The sequence below is a fragment of the Acartia tonsa genome, chromosome 5 (genome assembly GCF_053477335.1).
Source record: "Acartia tonsa isolate MP-2025a chromosome 5, ASM5347733v1, whole genome shotgun sequence".
Classification (NCBI taxonomy): Eukaryota; Metazoa; Arthropoda; class Copepoda; order Calanoida; family Acartiidae; genus Acartia; species Acartia tonsa.
The window spans coordinates 4561152-4581721 of record NC_137264.1 but is presented as its reverse complement, the minus strand read 5'-3'; the positions used below and the strand labels follow the sequence as shown (position 1 = coordinate 4581721).

General features: G+C 30.7%; 1 protein-coding gene across 1 annotated transcript in view; it reads left to right on the top strand.

Annotated features, from left to right (window-relative positions):
• The window catches only part of LOC145318567 (uncharacterized), a 121279-nt gene that overhangs the window by 75776 nt on the left and 24933 nt on the right, over positions 1–20570 (top strand). The window contains exons 27-30 of the mRNA XM_080159936.1: positions 16623–16761; positions 17066–17156; positions 18553–18635; positions 19709–19779. Coding sequence (XP_080016062.1) covers positions 16623–16761; positions 17066–17156; positions 18553–18635; positions 19709–19779 — 384 coding nt within the window. The remainder of the gene's footprint in view (positions 1–16622; positions 16762–17065; positions 17157–18552; positions 18636–19708; positions 19780–20570) is intronic.

The window sequence follows — 20570 nt, the reverse complement described above, 5'->3', positions numbered from 1 at the left end:
CTTTTACATCTTTAAATATTCGCTAGTTAAATATTGTACCTATACAACCCTTCGGCATTGACAAATATTTCATTAGGGATTAACAAGTATTATTTAGAATAAAAAGAGTAACACCAAACATTATTAAGGAAGACTTATTTTTAGCATTGCTTTATAAATAAACGTACAGACAAAGTGAACTAGAATTGTACTCATTGGTTATGTCTTATTTCTGAAGTAGCAGCCGTAAAAACTGTTCTTACAGTTTTCAAATAATAAATTAGCTTTGTAAATTAGATTTTTTAGTTTTTAATATTTTTTATCAATGTTTGTCTCTGTCTAGGATGTTTTAACCTAGTTTTTTTCTAAAGTTAATTAATCGGTGGTTTATAACAAGGTATCATAATGTAATAATATTATATATGTAATAAACTTGACCAATATTATTGCAATTAAACCACAAATATTGCAAAATTTTGGCACTTAGCAAAACAGGAACACATTTTTTTAAAGCAAGATTTTATAAAAATCTATAAAAAAATATTATACATTTAAAATTATTAATGTTGTTATGTAATTTTTTGAAGTACAGCTCTTTTACATTTCCGTTCTTCTTTGCATGCATTTGAAGAATTTTCAACTGTTGATTTGTTGTCAATTTCAGTCTGGTTTTATTAGGTACGCTTCTTGTGGACATATAATTCTTTTTTCACATGAATCTTTAGGTTAAGACAATGAACGATTCATTGGTATCATGTCCAATGATGATAAACAAAATTACCCTTTCTGTAGATTAACGTTATTGGTTTAAAAGTCAGAATTTTACCATTATAGTTAAAGTACCTAAAATTTTAAGCCAACGAAAGGAATAACGTAGCTATAACTTTGAGTACCAGTGTAATTTACAGTCCAATGTCCTCTACTTCCCTGTTTTTTTCATGCCTTACATAAGTTTGGGTAGTGGTATATCTTAATTTCAAATAGGTAAACCATAGAGAAGCTACGCCATCAAAAGTATAATAATTAAGGTTCCCTACTAGTTATAATTGGAAAAAAAACTTGTAAAGCCCTGAGGCTAACCAACTGCAGTTTTTCATCAGAATCACACATTTAAAAACACACTTTAAATTTTTATTGCACACAAAAAGCTTTTTTAATCATCAAGGCCCGTTAGCCGCATATTTGGATTTATGATAGGTCGCAGATTATTGGAAAATATTATACAACCATGCTAATATTTCTTGATTTACTTCTACTAGAAACAAATAAATAGATTAGTCTTAGATTAGTGCAGTTTTGTTAAAAATAATTGAGAAAAACACACCTACATATTGTATGTTATTATCTATTTTAAGCAAACTTTTTATTAAAGAATAAAATTCATCTACAAAACCATGTTTCACCTCTTTTTCTAAATAACCCTTGATTTTGAAAACGGATGTGTATTCACTCCCGTACATAAATCACATTAAAGATCGGAAATGTAGTTTTCTTAGAAAGGTACACAGTACACACTCTCTAGCTAAAATTATCTTATTAATTTTCTGTTGTGTTTTTTTTGGCGAATTCGTAACACTATGTAGATGCAGGGATCTAAAGGGATCAGACAATGGCCGATAAATTGATGTACAACTCCAATGATAAAATACAAAAAAATCAATGTATTAGAATTAGTAGTTGAAACGATTGAACTTTCAACTTAATGATCTTACCAATCAAAATTCACTAAAGTCGCCGAAGTTGGGAAGCCAACGAATAAGAAAACGTTATTATAAAACTTTGGGATCTAGTGCAATAAACAGCCCATTGTCCCTTCTCTCTTTGATGTAGAAAATGATATATGATTAGAGATACTGAGATAATTTTATAAAATTTCTTTCCTACCGAGTCTAAACAATAGGTAAGAGTTCATGTAATTGAAGATTGGAACAAATATTGTGATAAACAAATAGTAGTAAATGGCATTTAAATTACAAAGTAAAATATTATTCAGAACTAAGACTCTAGGACAATGTTATATTATTTTTTTAAAATTAAAAATAAATAGGGCGGGGGGTGGAGTGAGTTTCATTAAACCTAACCTCGCATGACACACCAAAAAACTTCCCCTTCCCTAATTTTCAAATTATTTTTAAATAGGGACGGGGTTTTCTTTGCCTGACGAGGCACTCTAAGGGAATTTACCTATGATATGTGTCCTTAATTACTTTGCAGCATAGTACATTTTAGTACATTTGTAAGAAATCATAAGGGCGTAAATGTTAAATTAGTATCATGCAGAGTTAGAGAGGACAATAGCTGATAAATTAATTAGAATTATCTTTTTTTTTAGACAAGCAACCTTAGGTTAAATTAGCATTATGTCATATGGGGCAAGATTGATTTGTTTTCCATTAAAGTATCCCTGTAATATTTAGTTCCTTAATTTTAAGCTTAGAACACTTCTTAAATTCAACTCCAGATTTAGAAAAAAAGTTGGATACAGGAAAAGGCAGAGGGATCTAAGGGATGAGATATTGATACTTTTGGACACTCAACTTAATGAACCAAACATCAAATTTATCAAATTACAAGTTGCTGAAACAACGAATGAGAAAACGTTGTTATAAATCTTTGCGGACTAGTGTAATAAACAGCCCAATGTTACCTCACTCTCTAGGAAGAGAACAATGGACTATTAATCCATGTATCTACTATTTTATATTTATATCTACCTGTCTGTTTATCTACAGCATATTATCTATGTTTTTAAGAGTTTTATTGTATTAGTGCCAAACTATAGGATTATCTCCTATTGTTACCTAATTGATCGTGGCGGCTTTAATGCTTTATTTTTGATAGCGTAGCTACTCTATACAACGGAGAATAAAGCTTATTCATAATTCATAATCACACCAGGCTACAATTGAATCAAGATAAAAGTAAGTGCCGAGCTCTGGGACCTATGTATGGTGAAATTAGACATAAAACCATAATGATTCAGGTAAAACCAAAATATTTCAGCGGGATCTTTTTGAGAAAATTAGATTTGAAAATTTCAGGTTCAATTTTCACCCCTAGGAGTTGCCGTATAATCATGACAAGAAACCTGAAATTTTCAAACCTAACTTTCTCAAAAAGATCCCGCTGAAATATTTTGGCTTTACCTGGAATCATTATGGTTTTATGTCTAATTTCACCATACATAGGTCCCAGAGCTCGGCACTTACTTTTGTCTTGATTCAATTGTAGCCTGGCGTGTAATAGGAAAACATGGATATCTTGGCAGGCAGGGATCTTAAGGGATAAGAAAATGGATAATAAATTGATGTACACTTTCAAGTATGATAAACATAATAACCACTTCTGTAGGTATAAATGATTGGTAAAAAAATTTGGACACTGATTTTTTTTCTAAATAATACCTATGATACATTCTTCTAATTTTGCTTTTAATTATGATTTTTTAAATGTCTACGTTTTCTTGGGATATTTTAATGTTTTTCTTTTGGTCCTCTTTCCTAATCTTGTTTATATAAAAAAATAATCATAAACAATATAAAAATCTTTAAAATATAATAACACTTAAAGAGTTAAGAATGTATGATTGTTAAAAAAAAATAAAGAACAAGCTAGATTTTTGTACTTGTTGTCCCTTAGAAATTAAGTTACTTGACATGAGCGGTTTATTGTTAAACCAAAACAATATTGTTCAGTAGAAGCGCAGCCTTTAGATAAACTCACATGCTAATAAATAATACAAACTTATTAGGGTTTGAAAGAAATGAGAAGAAAAAAAACTTTTTGTAAATATAATTTTCTTTAAGCCAATAAAACATGTTGCTAAACATTTATTTGTGAGTTTCGGTCGCTCAAGCATATTTATAGAGACGATGCACAACGAGAAATATACAATAATACGTAGAAAAAATAACCTTCATATTTGAACATGTGGAGAGTATTTTAGCACTTTAAAGTAGAAAAACAACTAGAAATTACCATTTAAATAACTTTAGTAGTATGTCTTTTGTAATGCGCATGCAATATAAGAAGAAATGAAGTGTTTGATGCTTCCTATGACAATTAGGCGAATATACATTAACAAACTATATCTATTTATATGTTTCTAAGAGATTTTTTTCTACTTTTCTAGTTATGTTTTCGTCCTTGTTTGATACTAATTTTAATGTTTTTTATAGGTAAGTTAAAGAGAGCGATTTAGACAGCACAGCCTACCTATATTTGTGGTATTATTAAACATTATTTTTTAAAAATAAATAGAATGAGGATTTTATTAAATTGATAAGTCGGTTTTGAAATACTGATTCTAAAAACTATAGCTTGGTGTAAATAGAGGTAATGAACACTTGGAAATATAATTTAACAGAAATAAAAACTTTGTTAAATTTAGCTTGTTGGGTAAAATTCATTATATCTGTTACTTTATTTGTATAAAGTAAATTAAAATGAAGCTGCATTCTAAGCGTAAAATCTTAATTGTAACGTGAGCTAGATTTTAATCAGACACGGATAAGACTTCCTTTAAAAGTTGTACAGTACATAATAGTTATTTATCAAAAATATAGTAGGTATTATAGACAGCTTTTCACAGATAGTAAAATTGAAACAAAAAATTACTTGTTTGTTGGCCCCGATTTATAAACCTAGTTATACTGTCAGACACAAAATCCATCCAACCAAAAAAGAAACTAGCAGACGAATATATTGGCTCATGTTTGGTTACATATGATTCATTCCATTCATAATAGCGACAAAATGTTTTGACTCTAAAAATTCTCCGAAGGCTTAGTCTATCTATCTATTTATTTATGACTTACATTGATAATTAACTGCCCTTTTATACTATGTTTTCATTGGTACATTTACCTGAATAGAGATCTTGAACTACTACCTATATTTATTCTTTTATTAGTTTGTAGTCGCTCTTCCACTTATGGACATAATTATTAGGGTTGGGCCGGATATCTGGCTGATTTATAATGCCGTATATCCGGTTATCCGGTAATTTGCCGGACATCAGTAGTTGGCCAAATATCCGGCCGGATACCAGATATCCGACATTTGAAATCAGCCAGATGCCCAGCCAAAAAAGTATCCGGCCCAACCCTAATAGTTATCCCTGTCTCGGAGTATTGTTAGAATTAAGATTTTAGCCCGTGATGACCATGGAGAATTTATGAATAAAAATTGAAGTCATGATCCGATACATATTTTAATTCAGTAATAAAGGAATATCTCAATGTTAGATATTTAGAACTAGTGGCTGTGCCCATAGAATCTAAGGTTATCTAGGAGAGTAAAAGAACATCTCCTTTATACTTGAATTTTTTTTAGAGAAAGAAACAAACATTTACTTTTCTTACAAATTTTTTTTCTTTTATTTTCTTACACTAAAGGAAATATTTATCGTAGTTAATACATACTTAAGCTGACAAACGATGACTAAAATCTGTAATTTACTAAACTGGTTCATATCGCCTTATTTCTGATTTTATAATTAAGGCCTAAATCAACGTAAATTCTTTTGAAAGCGTGTAGCATCGAAATTTTATATAGCATAACAATTTCATTGAGACGTTGCTTCATTTTAACAGAGTTTGGGGCTTTTATTTAGCTATTAGGTTGGTTGGATTTTGAGGGATTAAATATTTCTTTCAAATCTTACTTTGAAATATTGTAAGCCTTTCAATAAACATATAAAGAGTTGCCAGGCTTATATAATTGTATCAAAATATGAACAGAAAAATTCTATGGTTAAAAGCTTTTTGCCTCTCTTTTTTAACTAAATTGTAGTGACACATATCTGATGAATGAAATATTTGTATTGACTCATAAACATATGTTTCTCAAATACACATCTTTGTCGAGTGTACCATCACTTCCGCTAAAAATAAATAACATAAACTTAATCATCAGACCTATAATATTGCTACATCACAATCAATCCTTTCCGCGAATATGAAGACTATGGCGTTATGACACAATGCGGAAGTGATAGCAACTCGTCTTTGTTTACCTAGATAGAAACGGATAATTATTATGATAACTAAATAGTAGAACAGGACAGACAAATATTTATAAAAGGCCATTTTAAAATTGAATTAAAATCTTCTTGAAAAACAGGGCATCTAGTTTTTACTTCATCCACCAATTTAAATCTTTGTTTATTTTTCATTTATTATTTTTATTTGTATGGCCCAAGGAACCTTTAAAATAGTGGTCTCTAATGAGGTTGTCTGTGTGTGTATGTGTGTGTGTGTGTGTGTGTGTGTGTGTGTGTGGGGGGTGTGTGTGTGTGTATGTGTGTGTGTGTGTGTGTAACACTTGAAAATTGCCCGGCTTCTTCTCTATAAGACATAGGTTTTTATGAGAACTAATCTTGTTTTACCAAATTTTGATTTTAGTGGCATTTCCTGATTATTGTGTTTTCATCATTTTTTCTATAAATAATTTTCCATGTTTATTAATATAAAAGTGTTTATATCAAAAGTTTTCAGTCAGTGAAGTTTTTTGTTTTTGTTTTAGACATATATTTTTCAATAATAAAATATGTAGGTATTTAAAAGTTGAATGTGACCGAAAAAGTTTTTTCATTTGCACTTAATTTATGTTCTCATTCAAGTAGTTTTTTTATTTTACAGCACAATAATTCTTTTTTTTTTGCTTTAATCATAACAAGTGGCTTCCATGCAATTTTTATTAACAAAAACCGGTTTATTTCCAGTGGAAAAGTAACTGCTCCTTGATTTCTGTATGAATCAAGTTCTAGGTATATTATATAATGTTTAGATTTAATACCAACTTAAATAACAGTAAATAAAGCCTTGGCATTTCATTTAAGATTAATAAATGCATAATTTCACAAATAGGGACAATGACATGCAAATATACTTTATTGTCAGGGGGTTATGTAGGTTTAGAAAAATGCTGATGGGAGAGATATGAACCTTAAGGTAGATATACCACACTTTTCTGGGATCTTGCTGTGCCGTTTCCGATGTTTTAATGGACATTTAGGAGGGGAAAGAGTTGTCCAATCAAGTTGATGATGAAGTACATTTTTGTAGGCAATTGCATTGGCTAAATTTCATGTAAAGTAAATTTTTTTGTACCTCCAACCGGTTTTGCTCCAGCTGAATCGATTTACAGATACCCCCTAAAAACCGGAAAAAAACGTTTTTTTTTATAAAATTCACGGCCGGTTTTGGCCGGATCCGGCTCTAAATTTGCATGGAGTCATCCTTTGATATTCCCAACAGTTGATACTTGACGCAGCAAAATCCCAGAAAAGTGTGGTATATCTAACCTTAAGGTGATAAAAAGGGTCCTATTGCAATCCAATTATCCTTTTTAGGGGTGTGTAAAGGTTTAAGTCTTGTAATATCTGTCTCTGTAAAAGATGTTATATTTAAGAAATATGAAAACCATCGGTCCATATTAATATTAACTTATGATTTACAAAAATTGATTTTGAGATTTGTTCAGAACACTAAATTAAAAGATGTATTTCTTTGAATTTCTGTCTGTCTGTCAGTACTTAAATATCTCGCTAACTGCTTACATCTTCAAAGTAAACTAAAAAAATTATTCCAACAAATAAAGAATGTACTCCTCACTATACAAATATGATAAATTTATATTGTAATTCTAGCCAACAAATAAAGGGTGTACTCCTACCTATACAAATATTAGAAATTAATATTATAGTTCTAGCCAACAAATAAAAGACGTACTCACTATACAAATATTAGAAATTAATATTATAGTTTTAGCCAACAAATAAAGGATGTACTCCTCACTATACAAATATTAGAAATTAATATTATAGTTCTAGCCAACAAATAAAGGGTGTACTCCTACCTATACAAATATTAGAAATTAATATTATAGTTCTAGCCAACAAATAAAGGATGTACTCCTCACTATACAAATATTAGAAATTAATATTATAGTTCTAGCCAACAAATAAAGGATGTACTCCTCACTGCATTTATTCTTTGTGGTTAAGACAATAGAAGTAGGTTAGAGTTACAGAAGGAGCAATTTTGTTTTACATAATTGGCGGTGTTCATCAATTTATCGTTCATTTTCTTATACCTTAGGATTACTGTGCTTCTTTAATGATTTTATTTGTCTTTAATTAATAAATGGTAGTTAAGGTCACCTTTGGTCATATTGACCAGCTTTTCATGTTTTCTTGCAGACCTAAAATGATTATTCTAATTATTTGTCTATTAGTTTGTATATAAGGAAGCCAAGCATGCAAAAATAACCATGGAGCTAGGTATTGGACAATGGACAAAAGAGTAATATTCTTCTAATATTTGAAGTGTGAAATTCTTCCCATATAGCTTGCAAAGAAGTAAAAGGAAAGGTTGCAAATTATAAGTATTTTTGCTCGTATATATTCGAATCCAGTGGATAGGAACCGGTTCTCATCCATATGAAAAAACTATGTCTAGCATCGTATTATATCCAGCTTTCTAAGAATAAAAAAATGTACAAACATAAAATTAAAACCATTTTTTTAGCCCGTGCCTTCGACACCTCGGGGCTAAAAAAAACTGGTTTTAATCTTATAATTGTACATTCTATATCCGCGGAAAGCTGTTTATAATACGATGAAAGACATAACTATTCCCTCCCTGAATAAATACCTCTTAATTAGATTCTCATACTTCTGTACCTTCTCCAGGCTTGTTAGTGTTGGGGCCACTGGCTTAATGGGAGTGGGGTGACCATGGCTACTCTCCCAACTGATCCATACCATCAGCCCAGGTCCACCAAACAGCAACTGTGTCCTCCAACTCCCTCAGAAAGAACCCTCCCAGGTTCAGGGCATGGTTCAAGATGCACATCACCATGATCTCCTTGAGGGCCAAGATCAGGGTATGGCTTACTTGCATCTTGAGAAAAGAATGCAGCCCACCACATACGGCTCTTCTTCTGTGGTGGCTGTGCTGACCTTGCATCTCATTTTAGCCCTACCCTAATCTTGATCCTCCAGGAGATCATGGTAGTGTGCATCTTGAACCATGCCCTGAACCTGAGGGAGTTGGGGGACTGTTTTGTTACTGTTCTGATGAACCCAAGCTGGTATGGATTAGTTGGGAGAGTAGCCATGGTCGCCCCCACTCCCATTGAGCCAGTAGCCCCAACACTAATAAGCCTGGAGAAGGTACAGAGCCCCTCCCACTACCAGCAACTTAAGGCAAGAAGCGCACTAGCCGTAGAATCAACTGTCTGGCCAAGGAAGCTCTCATGAGGGCCCTGCAAGGGCTGTGGCTCTTATTCCCATCTGTACAGAGCTGACCGATGACAAGGATATGGGTAGCATGGAGTTGCTGGCAATTCCCATTAAGGTAGAGGCCAAGGCCCCTGAGAAGGTGAAACTGGACAGGGGCTATTCTTAGATGCACACACCCATGGTATTCAAGGTTCCTCCAGGAGGCTCCATCTGGATAGGGCTGAGGTTATACATCAAACTGCTCCCCCCTCTCCCCAAGACAGAGATGGTGGTCAAAACCAGGCCAATTTTCGTGCGCAGGGGCCTGACTGTAGGGAACCCCATTCCATGTTGGATAGTTTTGGGAATGGGTTCGAATCCCAACTTGTGTTAACACAATAAGGCACTTCCTGTTAGAAACTCTTAGACAGTCAGTTTGGTCAGAGGAGCAAAGCTACTCTGTTTTAGGGCTGTCACACTACAATTACACTAAAGTTTTGAAAGAAGATTGAAGTTTGTATCAGGTTATTTAGTGTAATTTGACTTGAAATCTTAAAATGGCCATATCAGGCAAGAAGGAACGGCTAGGATTTTGTTCTCAACTGATTCTAACTACCAATAGGTCCTATTTGAACGCCCAATTGTCCGAATGTTTGGGACCTTTTGTTAATATAAAGTTTGGTTAAGGAGGGGTGTGATAAGCTTTGTTCTTGTATTTTGTAAAATCCAACGAACCCTATAGTATTTTCATCTTTAATTCTAGAAGATTTCAGGAAGGGATGGTATATTGACTTTAAAATCTTCATCATCCATCTTATCCCGATTATTAAAAGCAATATATGACAGATTATCATATTTAAGAACATAGGGGGTGGGTTTATTTTTTGTTCATTGTCTTTTACAGGAATTCCAATTTAACTATTCTCAAAATTGCAAATGAATACAGAGATTCCGTAATCTTAAATTAGAAAAAATGTACCGTTTTAATATAATTAGAATAAATCTGAACAAAAGAGAATTTTAAGATAAGGGCATCCGAGTCAATGCTGTTTGTTAACCCTTTTTATTTCATAGGAGTGTTTTTTTTTAATCTTAACCCCTTATAGACGAGGGTGGAATTTTTTATTCTCTTTTGATTTTCTGATTATTATCTAAAAAAATAATAATATGAATAATCAAATGGATTCTTATTGTTTAGTGAAAGTAATATTCACAAGAAATCTTAGTCTTTTGACTTTGATAACATAAAAAAATTTCTATTTGACAGACAGGGCGTGTCTAAGAGTGGATACTTATTGATAATCTTCCCAAAAAATAATAGTCTTTGATGACAGCCGAGAAAATCATTGATAAACAATAGAAATTATTCAGTACCATTTGTTAGGGGATTTTAGTAATGGTCTTATTTTATTAATAATATAAATAGTTTTAAAAATGGTTATATTTTTTTCAAAGATTTTTTTTCCACTTGATGTAAGATGAGACGAGATATTACGTCATTACAGAGTTAACTGAGAGAGTGGTGAATGTGAACCCTTTGAGCTTTCTTCTACCTGTCTTTGAATATTTATACTTTTGTATGATAATAGTTATTTCTCGCATCGTATTATAAACGGCTTCGTCACCTCGGGGCTAAAAAAACTAGTTTTAATCTTATGATTGTACATTTCTTTATTCGTAGAAAGCTGGATATAATACGATGCTAGACATAGTTTTTTCGTATGGATGAGAACCGGTTCCTATCCACCGGATTCGAATGAATACGAGAAATATTATTAAACTATTTATTGGATATTTATATTTAAGTGGATGAATAACTGCCTGTGTATGATCTCCCTTAAGATCTCGGTAACTGTTGGACCAATTTTAATTTTCTTGTCATTCGGGCCTGAACAGCTTTTAACCCCCTGGTAGGGAGGGAAGGGTAACCCTACTCCCATAACCCAAAGAGAAACAGCCCTACTTGTTTTCTTGTTTTTAAATATAGAAGTCTAATGGTTTTTTTGTGGAAAAATACATGGTCTAGTATTAAGCAGGTTTTTGGAATTGAAATCATTGACGAAGATAATTATTATTGAAAATTAACTGGTACAAAATGTTTGATGTTAATAATCTAGTAAACAAATTTTAACAAAAATAAACAAACAAGAACGAAAGCGTTCTTAAGTAGCGCAGCAAAGACATATTTATTCAGTTTATAAAAGTGACAATATGTCTTTCACATTAAGATATATGATTACTATACAATAAATAGGAATTACGGGAAAACACACAAAATAAAAGCAGCTAAAAAACAGAAAATAATTAAGACATTTCTGGCAGCTAAACAAATTAAACCCACTGATACAGCTCCTTTAGATATTGTTTAAAAATAAACCACTTACCTTACTTAAATCTTTGTCTCCTCTGTTTTAATTTTTCTTCAGAATATTTATAACTTTCTTTGGTGTTAACAAAAGCCTGTATTTAAAATAAATCTTTAGTTGGCTTCGGAATTTGCTTGCTTAATTTTATATCTGATTAAAGAGTTACATAATTATCAGTTTCAATCTTATTGTGTAAAAAGTAGGTTTATTTAATTTTGTGATAATTATTATATGTTATAACTGAAGAGGCCCCGTTTGGGGTAAGAAAATATACTAAAATCACTTAATAAAAGAGATATATTACACTAACCTAAAAAATCGCATCATGGAAAGAAAACGAAGTAGCGGGTTTCATCGTATTTTTGATAGGTTATTTTAGGTTAGGTTTGGTAAATGTTAAAGATTGCCCTGCAGGGTTATAGCCCCCCGCAGGGGTTAGAAATACGAGAAGTTACTTTGAAATTACGACTAAACTCGCTAATTCGTTTGCTTTCCATGATCGAAGAATTCTTAAACAACCAAGCTTCATATTACAAATTTTGATAATATATCCATGTTCCTGCCTTCGGGTTATCAAGTAGAAGTATTTAGATTAAAATTAAAACCAATGACTCGTCTCTTTGAAATATGCATGAAGTTACTTTGAAAGGTTGAAAGGAAGATGTTTTCTGAAAAATTGTTGTAATGACTGTTTGATATATTTGTAAAATATTGTCATTTTTCTTCTTCTAAAGTGTTGTAAAAGTCTTTCCAAATACATAGGTCTTTAAAAAACGTTATTCTAAGTGGTCTGTTATGCCAAAAAGAGGCAGTTAGATTTTTCCAAATCAACTTTCTAGTTTTTTTAAAACTATTCTTATTAAATCTTTTTCTTTGTTGCTATTCATTTTTTTCTACAATATTAAATGCCCTGTCTATTAAAATTTGCAACTGTTTAATTAGAAAATAATTAATTCAACTATTACATATCATTAAATTGAAATATTATTTGGTCTTTGCAATTTTTTAAGCATTGACATTGTAATAATAATGTATAATTATACACTATGTATTAGAATTTAGGATTAGTTATTTTTGAAGCAAGAAAAATCAATAGTACATAAAATCTTCGTCTATCCTGTTTTTTTAGAATACTCCTTTCTATATATGTCTCTAAAAAAATGAATTGTTTTGATTGAAATTTGTAACATTGCACTAGTTTATCAAAGACAAGTTTTCTATAAAACAAATAGGTATTAAAACAAGCTTGTGGATTCATCTCACAAAGATTTTTTTGTTATAAAAATGTATTTTTTGTATTGAAATATTTCCAAATGTTTTTGATGTTGTCATACTTCTTCTCTTTTTAAATGTATTTAAATTGTTGTTTGTCTTTTTCTACTAATTATTTATCAGAGTAATACTTCCTGTCAATGTAATTCTCTCAGTTTCCACCCTCTGGTTAAAATGAATTGCATTTGATTAGTTATTATTCAAATCAGCAACTTATTGTCCAATGAGATAGCAATGGATGTAGAATATACGTGGATATTCGTGAAAATCTAAGTTGCTATTTCCCCTGTTATTTATTGGTCAGTTATTGGCCCTTTACAAGATTAGAGTACGTGATATAATGGTGTAAGATCCAAGTAATAATAAATCCATTGAAAGGTTAGAGAGATGGGACAATTTGTTAAAATTTTATATCACAATCTTAAGATTATATACTCGTTCTATCATGTGTAAGCATTAAAATTGAGGTTGGATTATAATCTTGTCACAAAAAGCTTTAATTTATAATATAGGTGATTTTTTTAACATTGTAAAAACATCTAGTTTAGTATAACAAACAAATCAATGAAATTTTTTTCTGGAATCATGGACATTTCAATAATGTTTAGAATGTAAATAGTTGCTAACATATCTTTTAGCGAAGTTAACTCACAGCTCTTTTTATTAATAATAATATAGGCATGTTAAGATCGACCTATCAAATTCAAACCTAATAGGAAAACTTTAACATCTTGAAATCTTAACTTTATAGAGTTATTTTATTGAAATGATTTGATGATGAAATGGTGATTCCAGGTAATATTAGTTTAAAATACTTTAGAATTAATTTTATGCATTTTTTTTACGGATACGCTTGAGCTTTTATTGTTTTTGTCATCCTTGTTTTGTAATATTATTCTCTGTTATAAGAAGTATTGCATATTAAATATGACTGCTTTGTCAATGTACAATGTACATAACTTTTTCAGCAATATCCCTTAATTTCATACTACACCATAAAAACAAACTTATTAAGAGAAAATGTATTTTGAAGCTAGCTTATTGTAGTTTATTTTATTCAAGTATTATTAATGTCATTAAGGGTTAGGGGTTACACGGTTAAAACTTACCGCAGGGGCTAGTACCAATTATTTAGTTGAGAATAAAGGGGAGGTTAGGTGGCCCCTTAGATACTATAGAGATTTTACCACTTTTTCTTTCAGTAACCTCTATTTCCTTCCCTTTTTCATAGAGAATTTTGTTTAGAAATAAAAGGAATAGGCGTCGATTTTTTTACTTGCTTGAGGTTCATTGTACACTACATATAAAAGGTATAAACATACCCCATTTTACCATCAAGTTTTAAGGGGGCAGTTTGAATCCCCTTACATATAAAATTTGATGAAATAAAATTAATATTTTTTTCTTCATGAACTATATGCCTTAGAATTTTGCTTAATTCTCCACTGAGTAGCCCGAATCCGAATCAATGCTTGCCTGAAAATCATTCAAACATGGAATATATAATTACTTGCACAAGTAATTTTATGACTATTACCTACCTCCCTGGCTAAAATTGTGTAATATATTGAATAAGGTTAAGACATTTAACTAAACTGTATGGCTTCACCGTATTTTTTGTCAAAAACTCTTGTTAGGCTAAAAAGATCATTTATTTATTTAATAAATATCCAGTTTTTACTAAGGATTTTTATCTGTGTTGTTCTTCATTTTATAGTATTTGAAAATTCTTATTTCATTTCTTTTAGTTTAATCATTTAACTTGCACGAATTCTATGACTTTAGTGTGATCATATTATTTCCGCATAATTAGCAAGATCGAAAAATGATACTTGTTACCGCAACAATCAGAAAATCTCCAGATTATATCGACAAAACCTTCATTGCAAAACTTTGGGTACCATGATAATAATGGTTCAAAGTACCCAATCATCTCCAGATTTTTCGATTCTAATGAAGTTTTATTTGCATGTGTGGAATTGATTACACACCTTTAAGTTTGGATATAGATTGGTATAATTGATTCTGAATTATTTGATTGTTGTTATAGATTACACAATCATTTGGGTTATCTTCCTCCCTTTTATGTTTATACAGAACACACAAGTAGTCTAAATAGCAAAATGTTATGGTATTTAAGCTACAGTAATAGATATGATCTAGGTACATATGATACATATTTTCTAAATCAGCCAATTGGAAAACAGTAGAGGAACAGTCTGGCCATAGGTTAGAACGTGCACGGATTTTGATACGGAAGGGAAGTTATTTTTTCATTTCATTCGCATAATGAGTCAGCTATAAAAAGTCTTGTATTGTCGAAAAATTTCGTTGGACATGTTATTGGATTGAATCATATAAACATAAAAAAACAAAAGGGTTCTTTTGCATGGAATCCTTTTTTAAGTTTGATGGATTATTGGGCAAGATTAACCATCAAAATCTATTAAATCAATTGTGCTATTTTTATAATATGATAATATTATCTTGGTTGGTTTATATAAACAGCATTGCTTAAATGATCCTGATTTTGGTTATTATTATATTGGTTTACATCATTTTATATAGATTCGATTAATAGAATTATTCAAATAGGGCTATAGCGGGTCAAAATATCCATCTATTTTATTTGATAGATAAGTATTTTCAGTAAATTTTAGTTTTATTAAAATTGGTAGAAATTTAGGCTATTATCACACCCGCAAATATACAAAAATAAGCAAATAAATTAAAATTAATATTTAAAGATGAGGGGAAAACTAATAGGAATGGGGGGCTGTTATCAAATGTATTGGAAGTGGTTCAGCTTTCTACCGAAATTCTATTGTTTTTTTTTTACCTAGAACCTAGCTATAACTGTTCTAAATTGCAATTGCTTGTCTCCTTTTTCATTGCGTAGTTATTCTTCATTATTATATAAGTTTGCACTGTAAAGCCTCTAAAAAATCTTGCAATTAAATCTCTGATGTTTCTTTTACTTAAACTAATTTAGACTTTTTAAAATCTTCGAAATATTTTTTTTAAATATTCGAATTTAATTTGTTTTCGAATAACTTAGAATGCTCACAAGTAGCTAACTACAATTCTAAAGGGCATAGATCATTAGAATATTATGTGTTTGTATGTTTGTGTGTGAGTGTTTGTGTATGTGTGTGGGTGTTTGTATGGCTTATGTATATGATAAGCTAATCATTTTGAATCAGTTCAGAAGCATCCTTTAAACCCAAATCATATCAATTTTGTGTGTGTGTGTTTATAACGTTATAATATCTTTTAAAAGTGATTTATTATCTCAAAGTGATTGAAAAGTGATTAGGGTCTAATGTTAAAGTCGTTCTATCGTTTTTAAACCACCTTATCCTTTATCAAAAAGGTGAAAACCAAATATTAATTTCATATGCGTTTCCAAATTCCGGACTTTAAATTTCTTCTTTTTGATTTTTAACCATTTTTAATACCAAATTTTTTATATAACGATGGTTCTTTTTACTTAACTTTAAGGAAAATATTGTTACATACCTAGAGTGACAGCATATTGACTTTTCAAAATAGAATTATATTCACATTAACGATCCTGCATTTTAAGCAATTTTATGACTAATAAGAATTGAAGTTTTCTAATTAGAATACTAAATGATATTCTATCAATCTTATGTAAGTTTGTCCATTTATCTGATCTGTTGAGCTTTGCCTTTATGGATATCTGTTTCATTCGACTAAAAAAAATTTTATAGTACCTTAGACAAATATAATTTAATTTTGATAATTTTTTATTTCAGGAGTATGAGCCCAAGAATGCGGGAAACTGAGCATGACAGCTGCGGGGCAGCCACAACTTCTAGCATCAACAACAACCATAGCAAAGGCCACAGCTGTAGTTCACAACAAGATTCACAGGAATGTTCTCGTATTTTGCAAGTATGGCTAATTAATATTCCTTTTATTTACTATACTAGAATCTTCGTACCTAATATTTAAGAAAATATCCTGAAACCTTTTCTTGTCTTGAATTCAGTAATAAAATAGCTTAATATCCTGCAAGACGCTATGTGAAGCTTCCCAAAGTTTAAACTTATTGACAAAAATCTAATCTAATTTTTAAAAATAAAATTTGGAAGGCAAATGGCTTAAATCCTTTAATATGTTGAGATTCATCAATTTAAAATTTTTTTATTGTAATTATAAAGTGCACTTCAATTGCAAAATATTGAATTTGTTGCAGTGTACGACAGCCCTGTATGGAGGAGATTATAATGGAAAGCCCTGTCTGTCAAGATCTAGCTCTCTTACCTCGGATGAAGGCGTTATTATTGGTGAGGGTTTTTTTGTCATTGCCGCTTTGCACATTTTCGTCCAGTTATAGATATACCGGATAAAAAAAGTTGTACAGTTTGGCATGTTTTTTAATTTTCTGTGCGCTTCACTCTTAAACTCAGCCCTAGAATCTCTACTTTGATATTTTTGTTACTGGCTTAATTTAAATTGGTTATTACTGATTTTAAAGGACCCATTCTTAAAAATTAAATATCATTTAAAGCAAGGCAATAAAATAAGAATATTTTTGTTAAATTAGTACAACTTACCTAAACCTTTTAAAAATAAATTAGATTGAAATTGATGATTGGATAATTAGTGATTAAAATTTCAGTTTAGATCATTGTTATATTATTTAATTAGACAGACAGAGATGATAATTGAAAAGAAAATATGTTCATAGGATATAGTGCCACAAAAAAAACCAAATCGAAAAATATATAAAAATTAAGATATTGACACAAGCCCGTGCCTTCGGCAACTTGGGGCTAAAAAAACTGGTTTTAATCTTATAATTGTACATTCTATATCCGCGGAAAGTCGTTTATAATACGATTAAAGAAATAACTTTAAACTATTCCATTATATTTTTATTGTTTATTGATAATTGTTATGGTTATATGATTTTTGGAATTACCCCTCCGGTTAAGAATGGTATTTACAGTTTTTCAATTATCAAATCTATGATTGATAAATAAATATCTTAAGACCATCACGAAAGCTATTTAAATTGTTGAAAACGATAATTCTTTTATTGTTGTTTGGTATAGTTAAAAACTTGGACTGACCTTTTTTACTAATGAATTAAAAGTAACTTGAGGAATAAAGATATTTAATCTATGTCATAGCTATTAAAAACAAGTTTAAAACATTCTTAAAAGCGAAATTATGTACATATAAATGTCCAAATTACAAATTAGTTAACAATGTAGTATACCTAGATATTTTCTAATATTAATTAAAAATATCTATAATCAATATGTATATTTGCTAGTACTGTTTCAAAGTTTAGATCGATTTTACAAAGTAATGAATTTCCTACCAACTTTGTCTATTTCACATGTGCTTCAAGACCTAGTTTATAACATACATACAAACCTTAATACTAGAAAATCTTTTCTGATAGTATTGAAACAAATGCATTAAATATACAGGATTTAACTAAGATGAAAGAAAGGTGTCATTTTCAATATTGCACTCTAAAAAAATTATTTGATTCCGAGAAAATCAGAAATTATATGTAGTGCATCTATAGTTAGGGCATTAACATCAGTATATTACATTATTGACAGTGATTATTATTATGATTTTCAACAGTTCATACCTATCACATGCAGAACAAAGTTATTGTATAATCAATAAAAAGGTTTTTAATGATTTACTTTGTGTTTTCAGATCGTAGTACTCACAATACCTTAACTCAAGATACCTTGGAAATAAAATTTCTTCTACTCAAACTAAGGAGAGTTTTACAGGAGGTAAGTTAATCATTTGTTTTAGTAGTACAGAGGTGAATTCTTTAAAAACTTCTGCCCTACTAAAATCAGTGAGGCAAACTAAAAATTTAGAGGGAATAATTTTGCATCACTAAAATTTTAGTGGGGCAAACTGATTTTGGTGGAACAAAAGTTTTTAAAGAATTCACCTCAGGTTAAAAATAATTCAAGTTCTTGAGAGTTTTGGGGTAATGCATGTCATAATAAATAGTGAAGGAAGGGTAATGATTTGAGCGATTTCGCACAGAGCACTTTGTTGGTCACTGAGAACCCCCCTCCTCCCTTATTTTTTAAAATAAATAGAAAATTGGGAGGGGGAGGGGGTTTGTTTGCTTGTTTAGTTCAGATCAGGCCAGTGGGTAGCCCCCATGCATTTAGCCGAAGGGGTTATACATAAAAAAAACTAACCTCTCCTTCTTTTCGAATTTATTAAAAATTGGAGGGGGGAGGGGGGGGGTAATCCGTACTCATGCTCTTCGGTTGAAAAAATCGATATTTTAGCTTTTTACAATTCTTGTCATAGTTTTATTTTCTTGTGGTATTTATGCGTAGGTATCATATCTAAGCTGCGCTTGCTAAAGATATTAATATCCATGTGTGTTACCCAAGTGTGCTCAAATATTTAGATTATTCTTATCAAATCTTTCAATATTAATAAGGTTATATAATCTAATAATAGTTTGTTCAGTCTATTCATTTTAAACTCTAAACAAAAATCATATTATTGTTCAGTTGTTACTTAAATAATTTGGGTATAGCCACTTAAGGGGCGATTCTTCTTTTTTTCACAGTAGCATTTCTCCTATTTCTAGCCCCTGCGGGGGGCTCTAACCCAATTGCCCAACCCTGTGGGGCAATCATCTAACCCAATATAACCTAAAATAACCTATCAAAAGCCAATTTAAAAATACGACGAATCGCCCCTTAAGGGGCGTTGCCACGAAAGGTTTATTCCCAATAATTGGAATATTTTATAGCACAAATACCAACTTGCAAAGAGAAGAAGCATAGTATTCGGACATTTAGTGTTTCTTTAAACCTGTAAATAATTTAAGGTTGAAGGAGTAGACGGAGGTGTGCCAACAAAACTGCTAGAATCTGTTCTATTACCAGATAGCGACAACAGGTACCTAAGAAACTTTTATTCAATATTTTATAAACCCTGATTTCATTCCCAGGAATAACGAAATTAATGACAAATTTCATTTTTTTTAATACCTGAAATAATGCGATATTTTCCCTCCCAGTGCCTGAACGGATTATGATAGGTTATATTAGGTGCCCCCCCCCCTTCTCTTTTTTTTTATCTTCTTCAACAAAGGATGAAGGGTAATAGATATCTGAAAATAGAAATGACGCAAATGAGTACAAATGATACGCAAATTTTGATCACAACTCTCACGTTTATCTAAAAATGCAACATACAGTGTGTTTTTTTTATGAGAACTTTTTTGAAAGCAATTTTACCCCACTTATAGTTATCAGAATTTAATGATTGGTGGCTTATTTTCTTCGTTTTTTAATGCAATTAATAAAACAACAACAAAAAATATTACAATCTTTGTTTAAAAAGTACAGTAAAATGTAAAATTCAAAACTTAGGTATCAGCATCTAAAAATGGTTTTAGCGCATTTTTCTTATGTTCAAATCTTCAACCTTTTGCAAGAATGGCTGTAAAACGCTTCAAAGTTGAGATATAGAGCTAAAAATTGATACAGATACTATTGGGGACATGTACTAAAATATATCAAAGTTTGAAGGCCATACCTCAATCAGGGAGTTAGTACTGGCCCCCCAAAGTTGACTACTGAAAATCCAATTTTTTTCTTGCAAAAGGTAGAAGATTTGAGCATAAGAAAAATGCGCTAAAACCATTTTTAGATGTTGTCACCTAAGTTTTGAATTTTACATTTTAC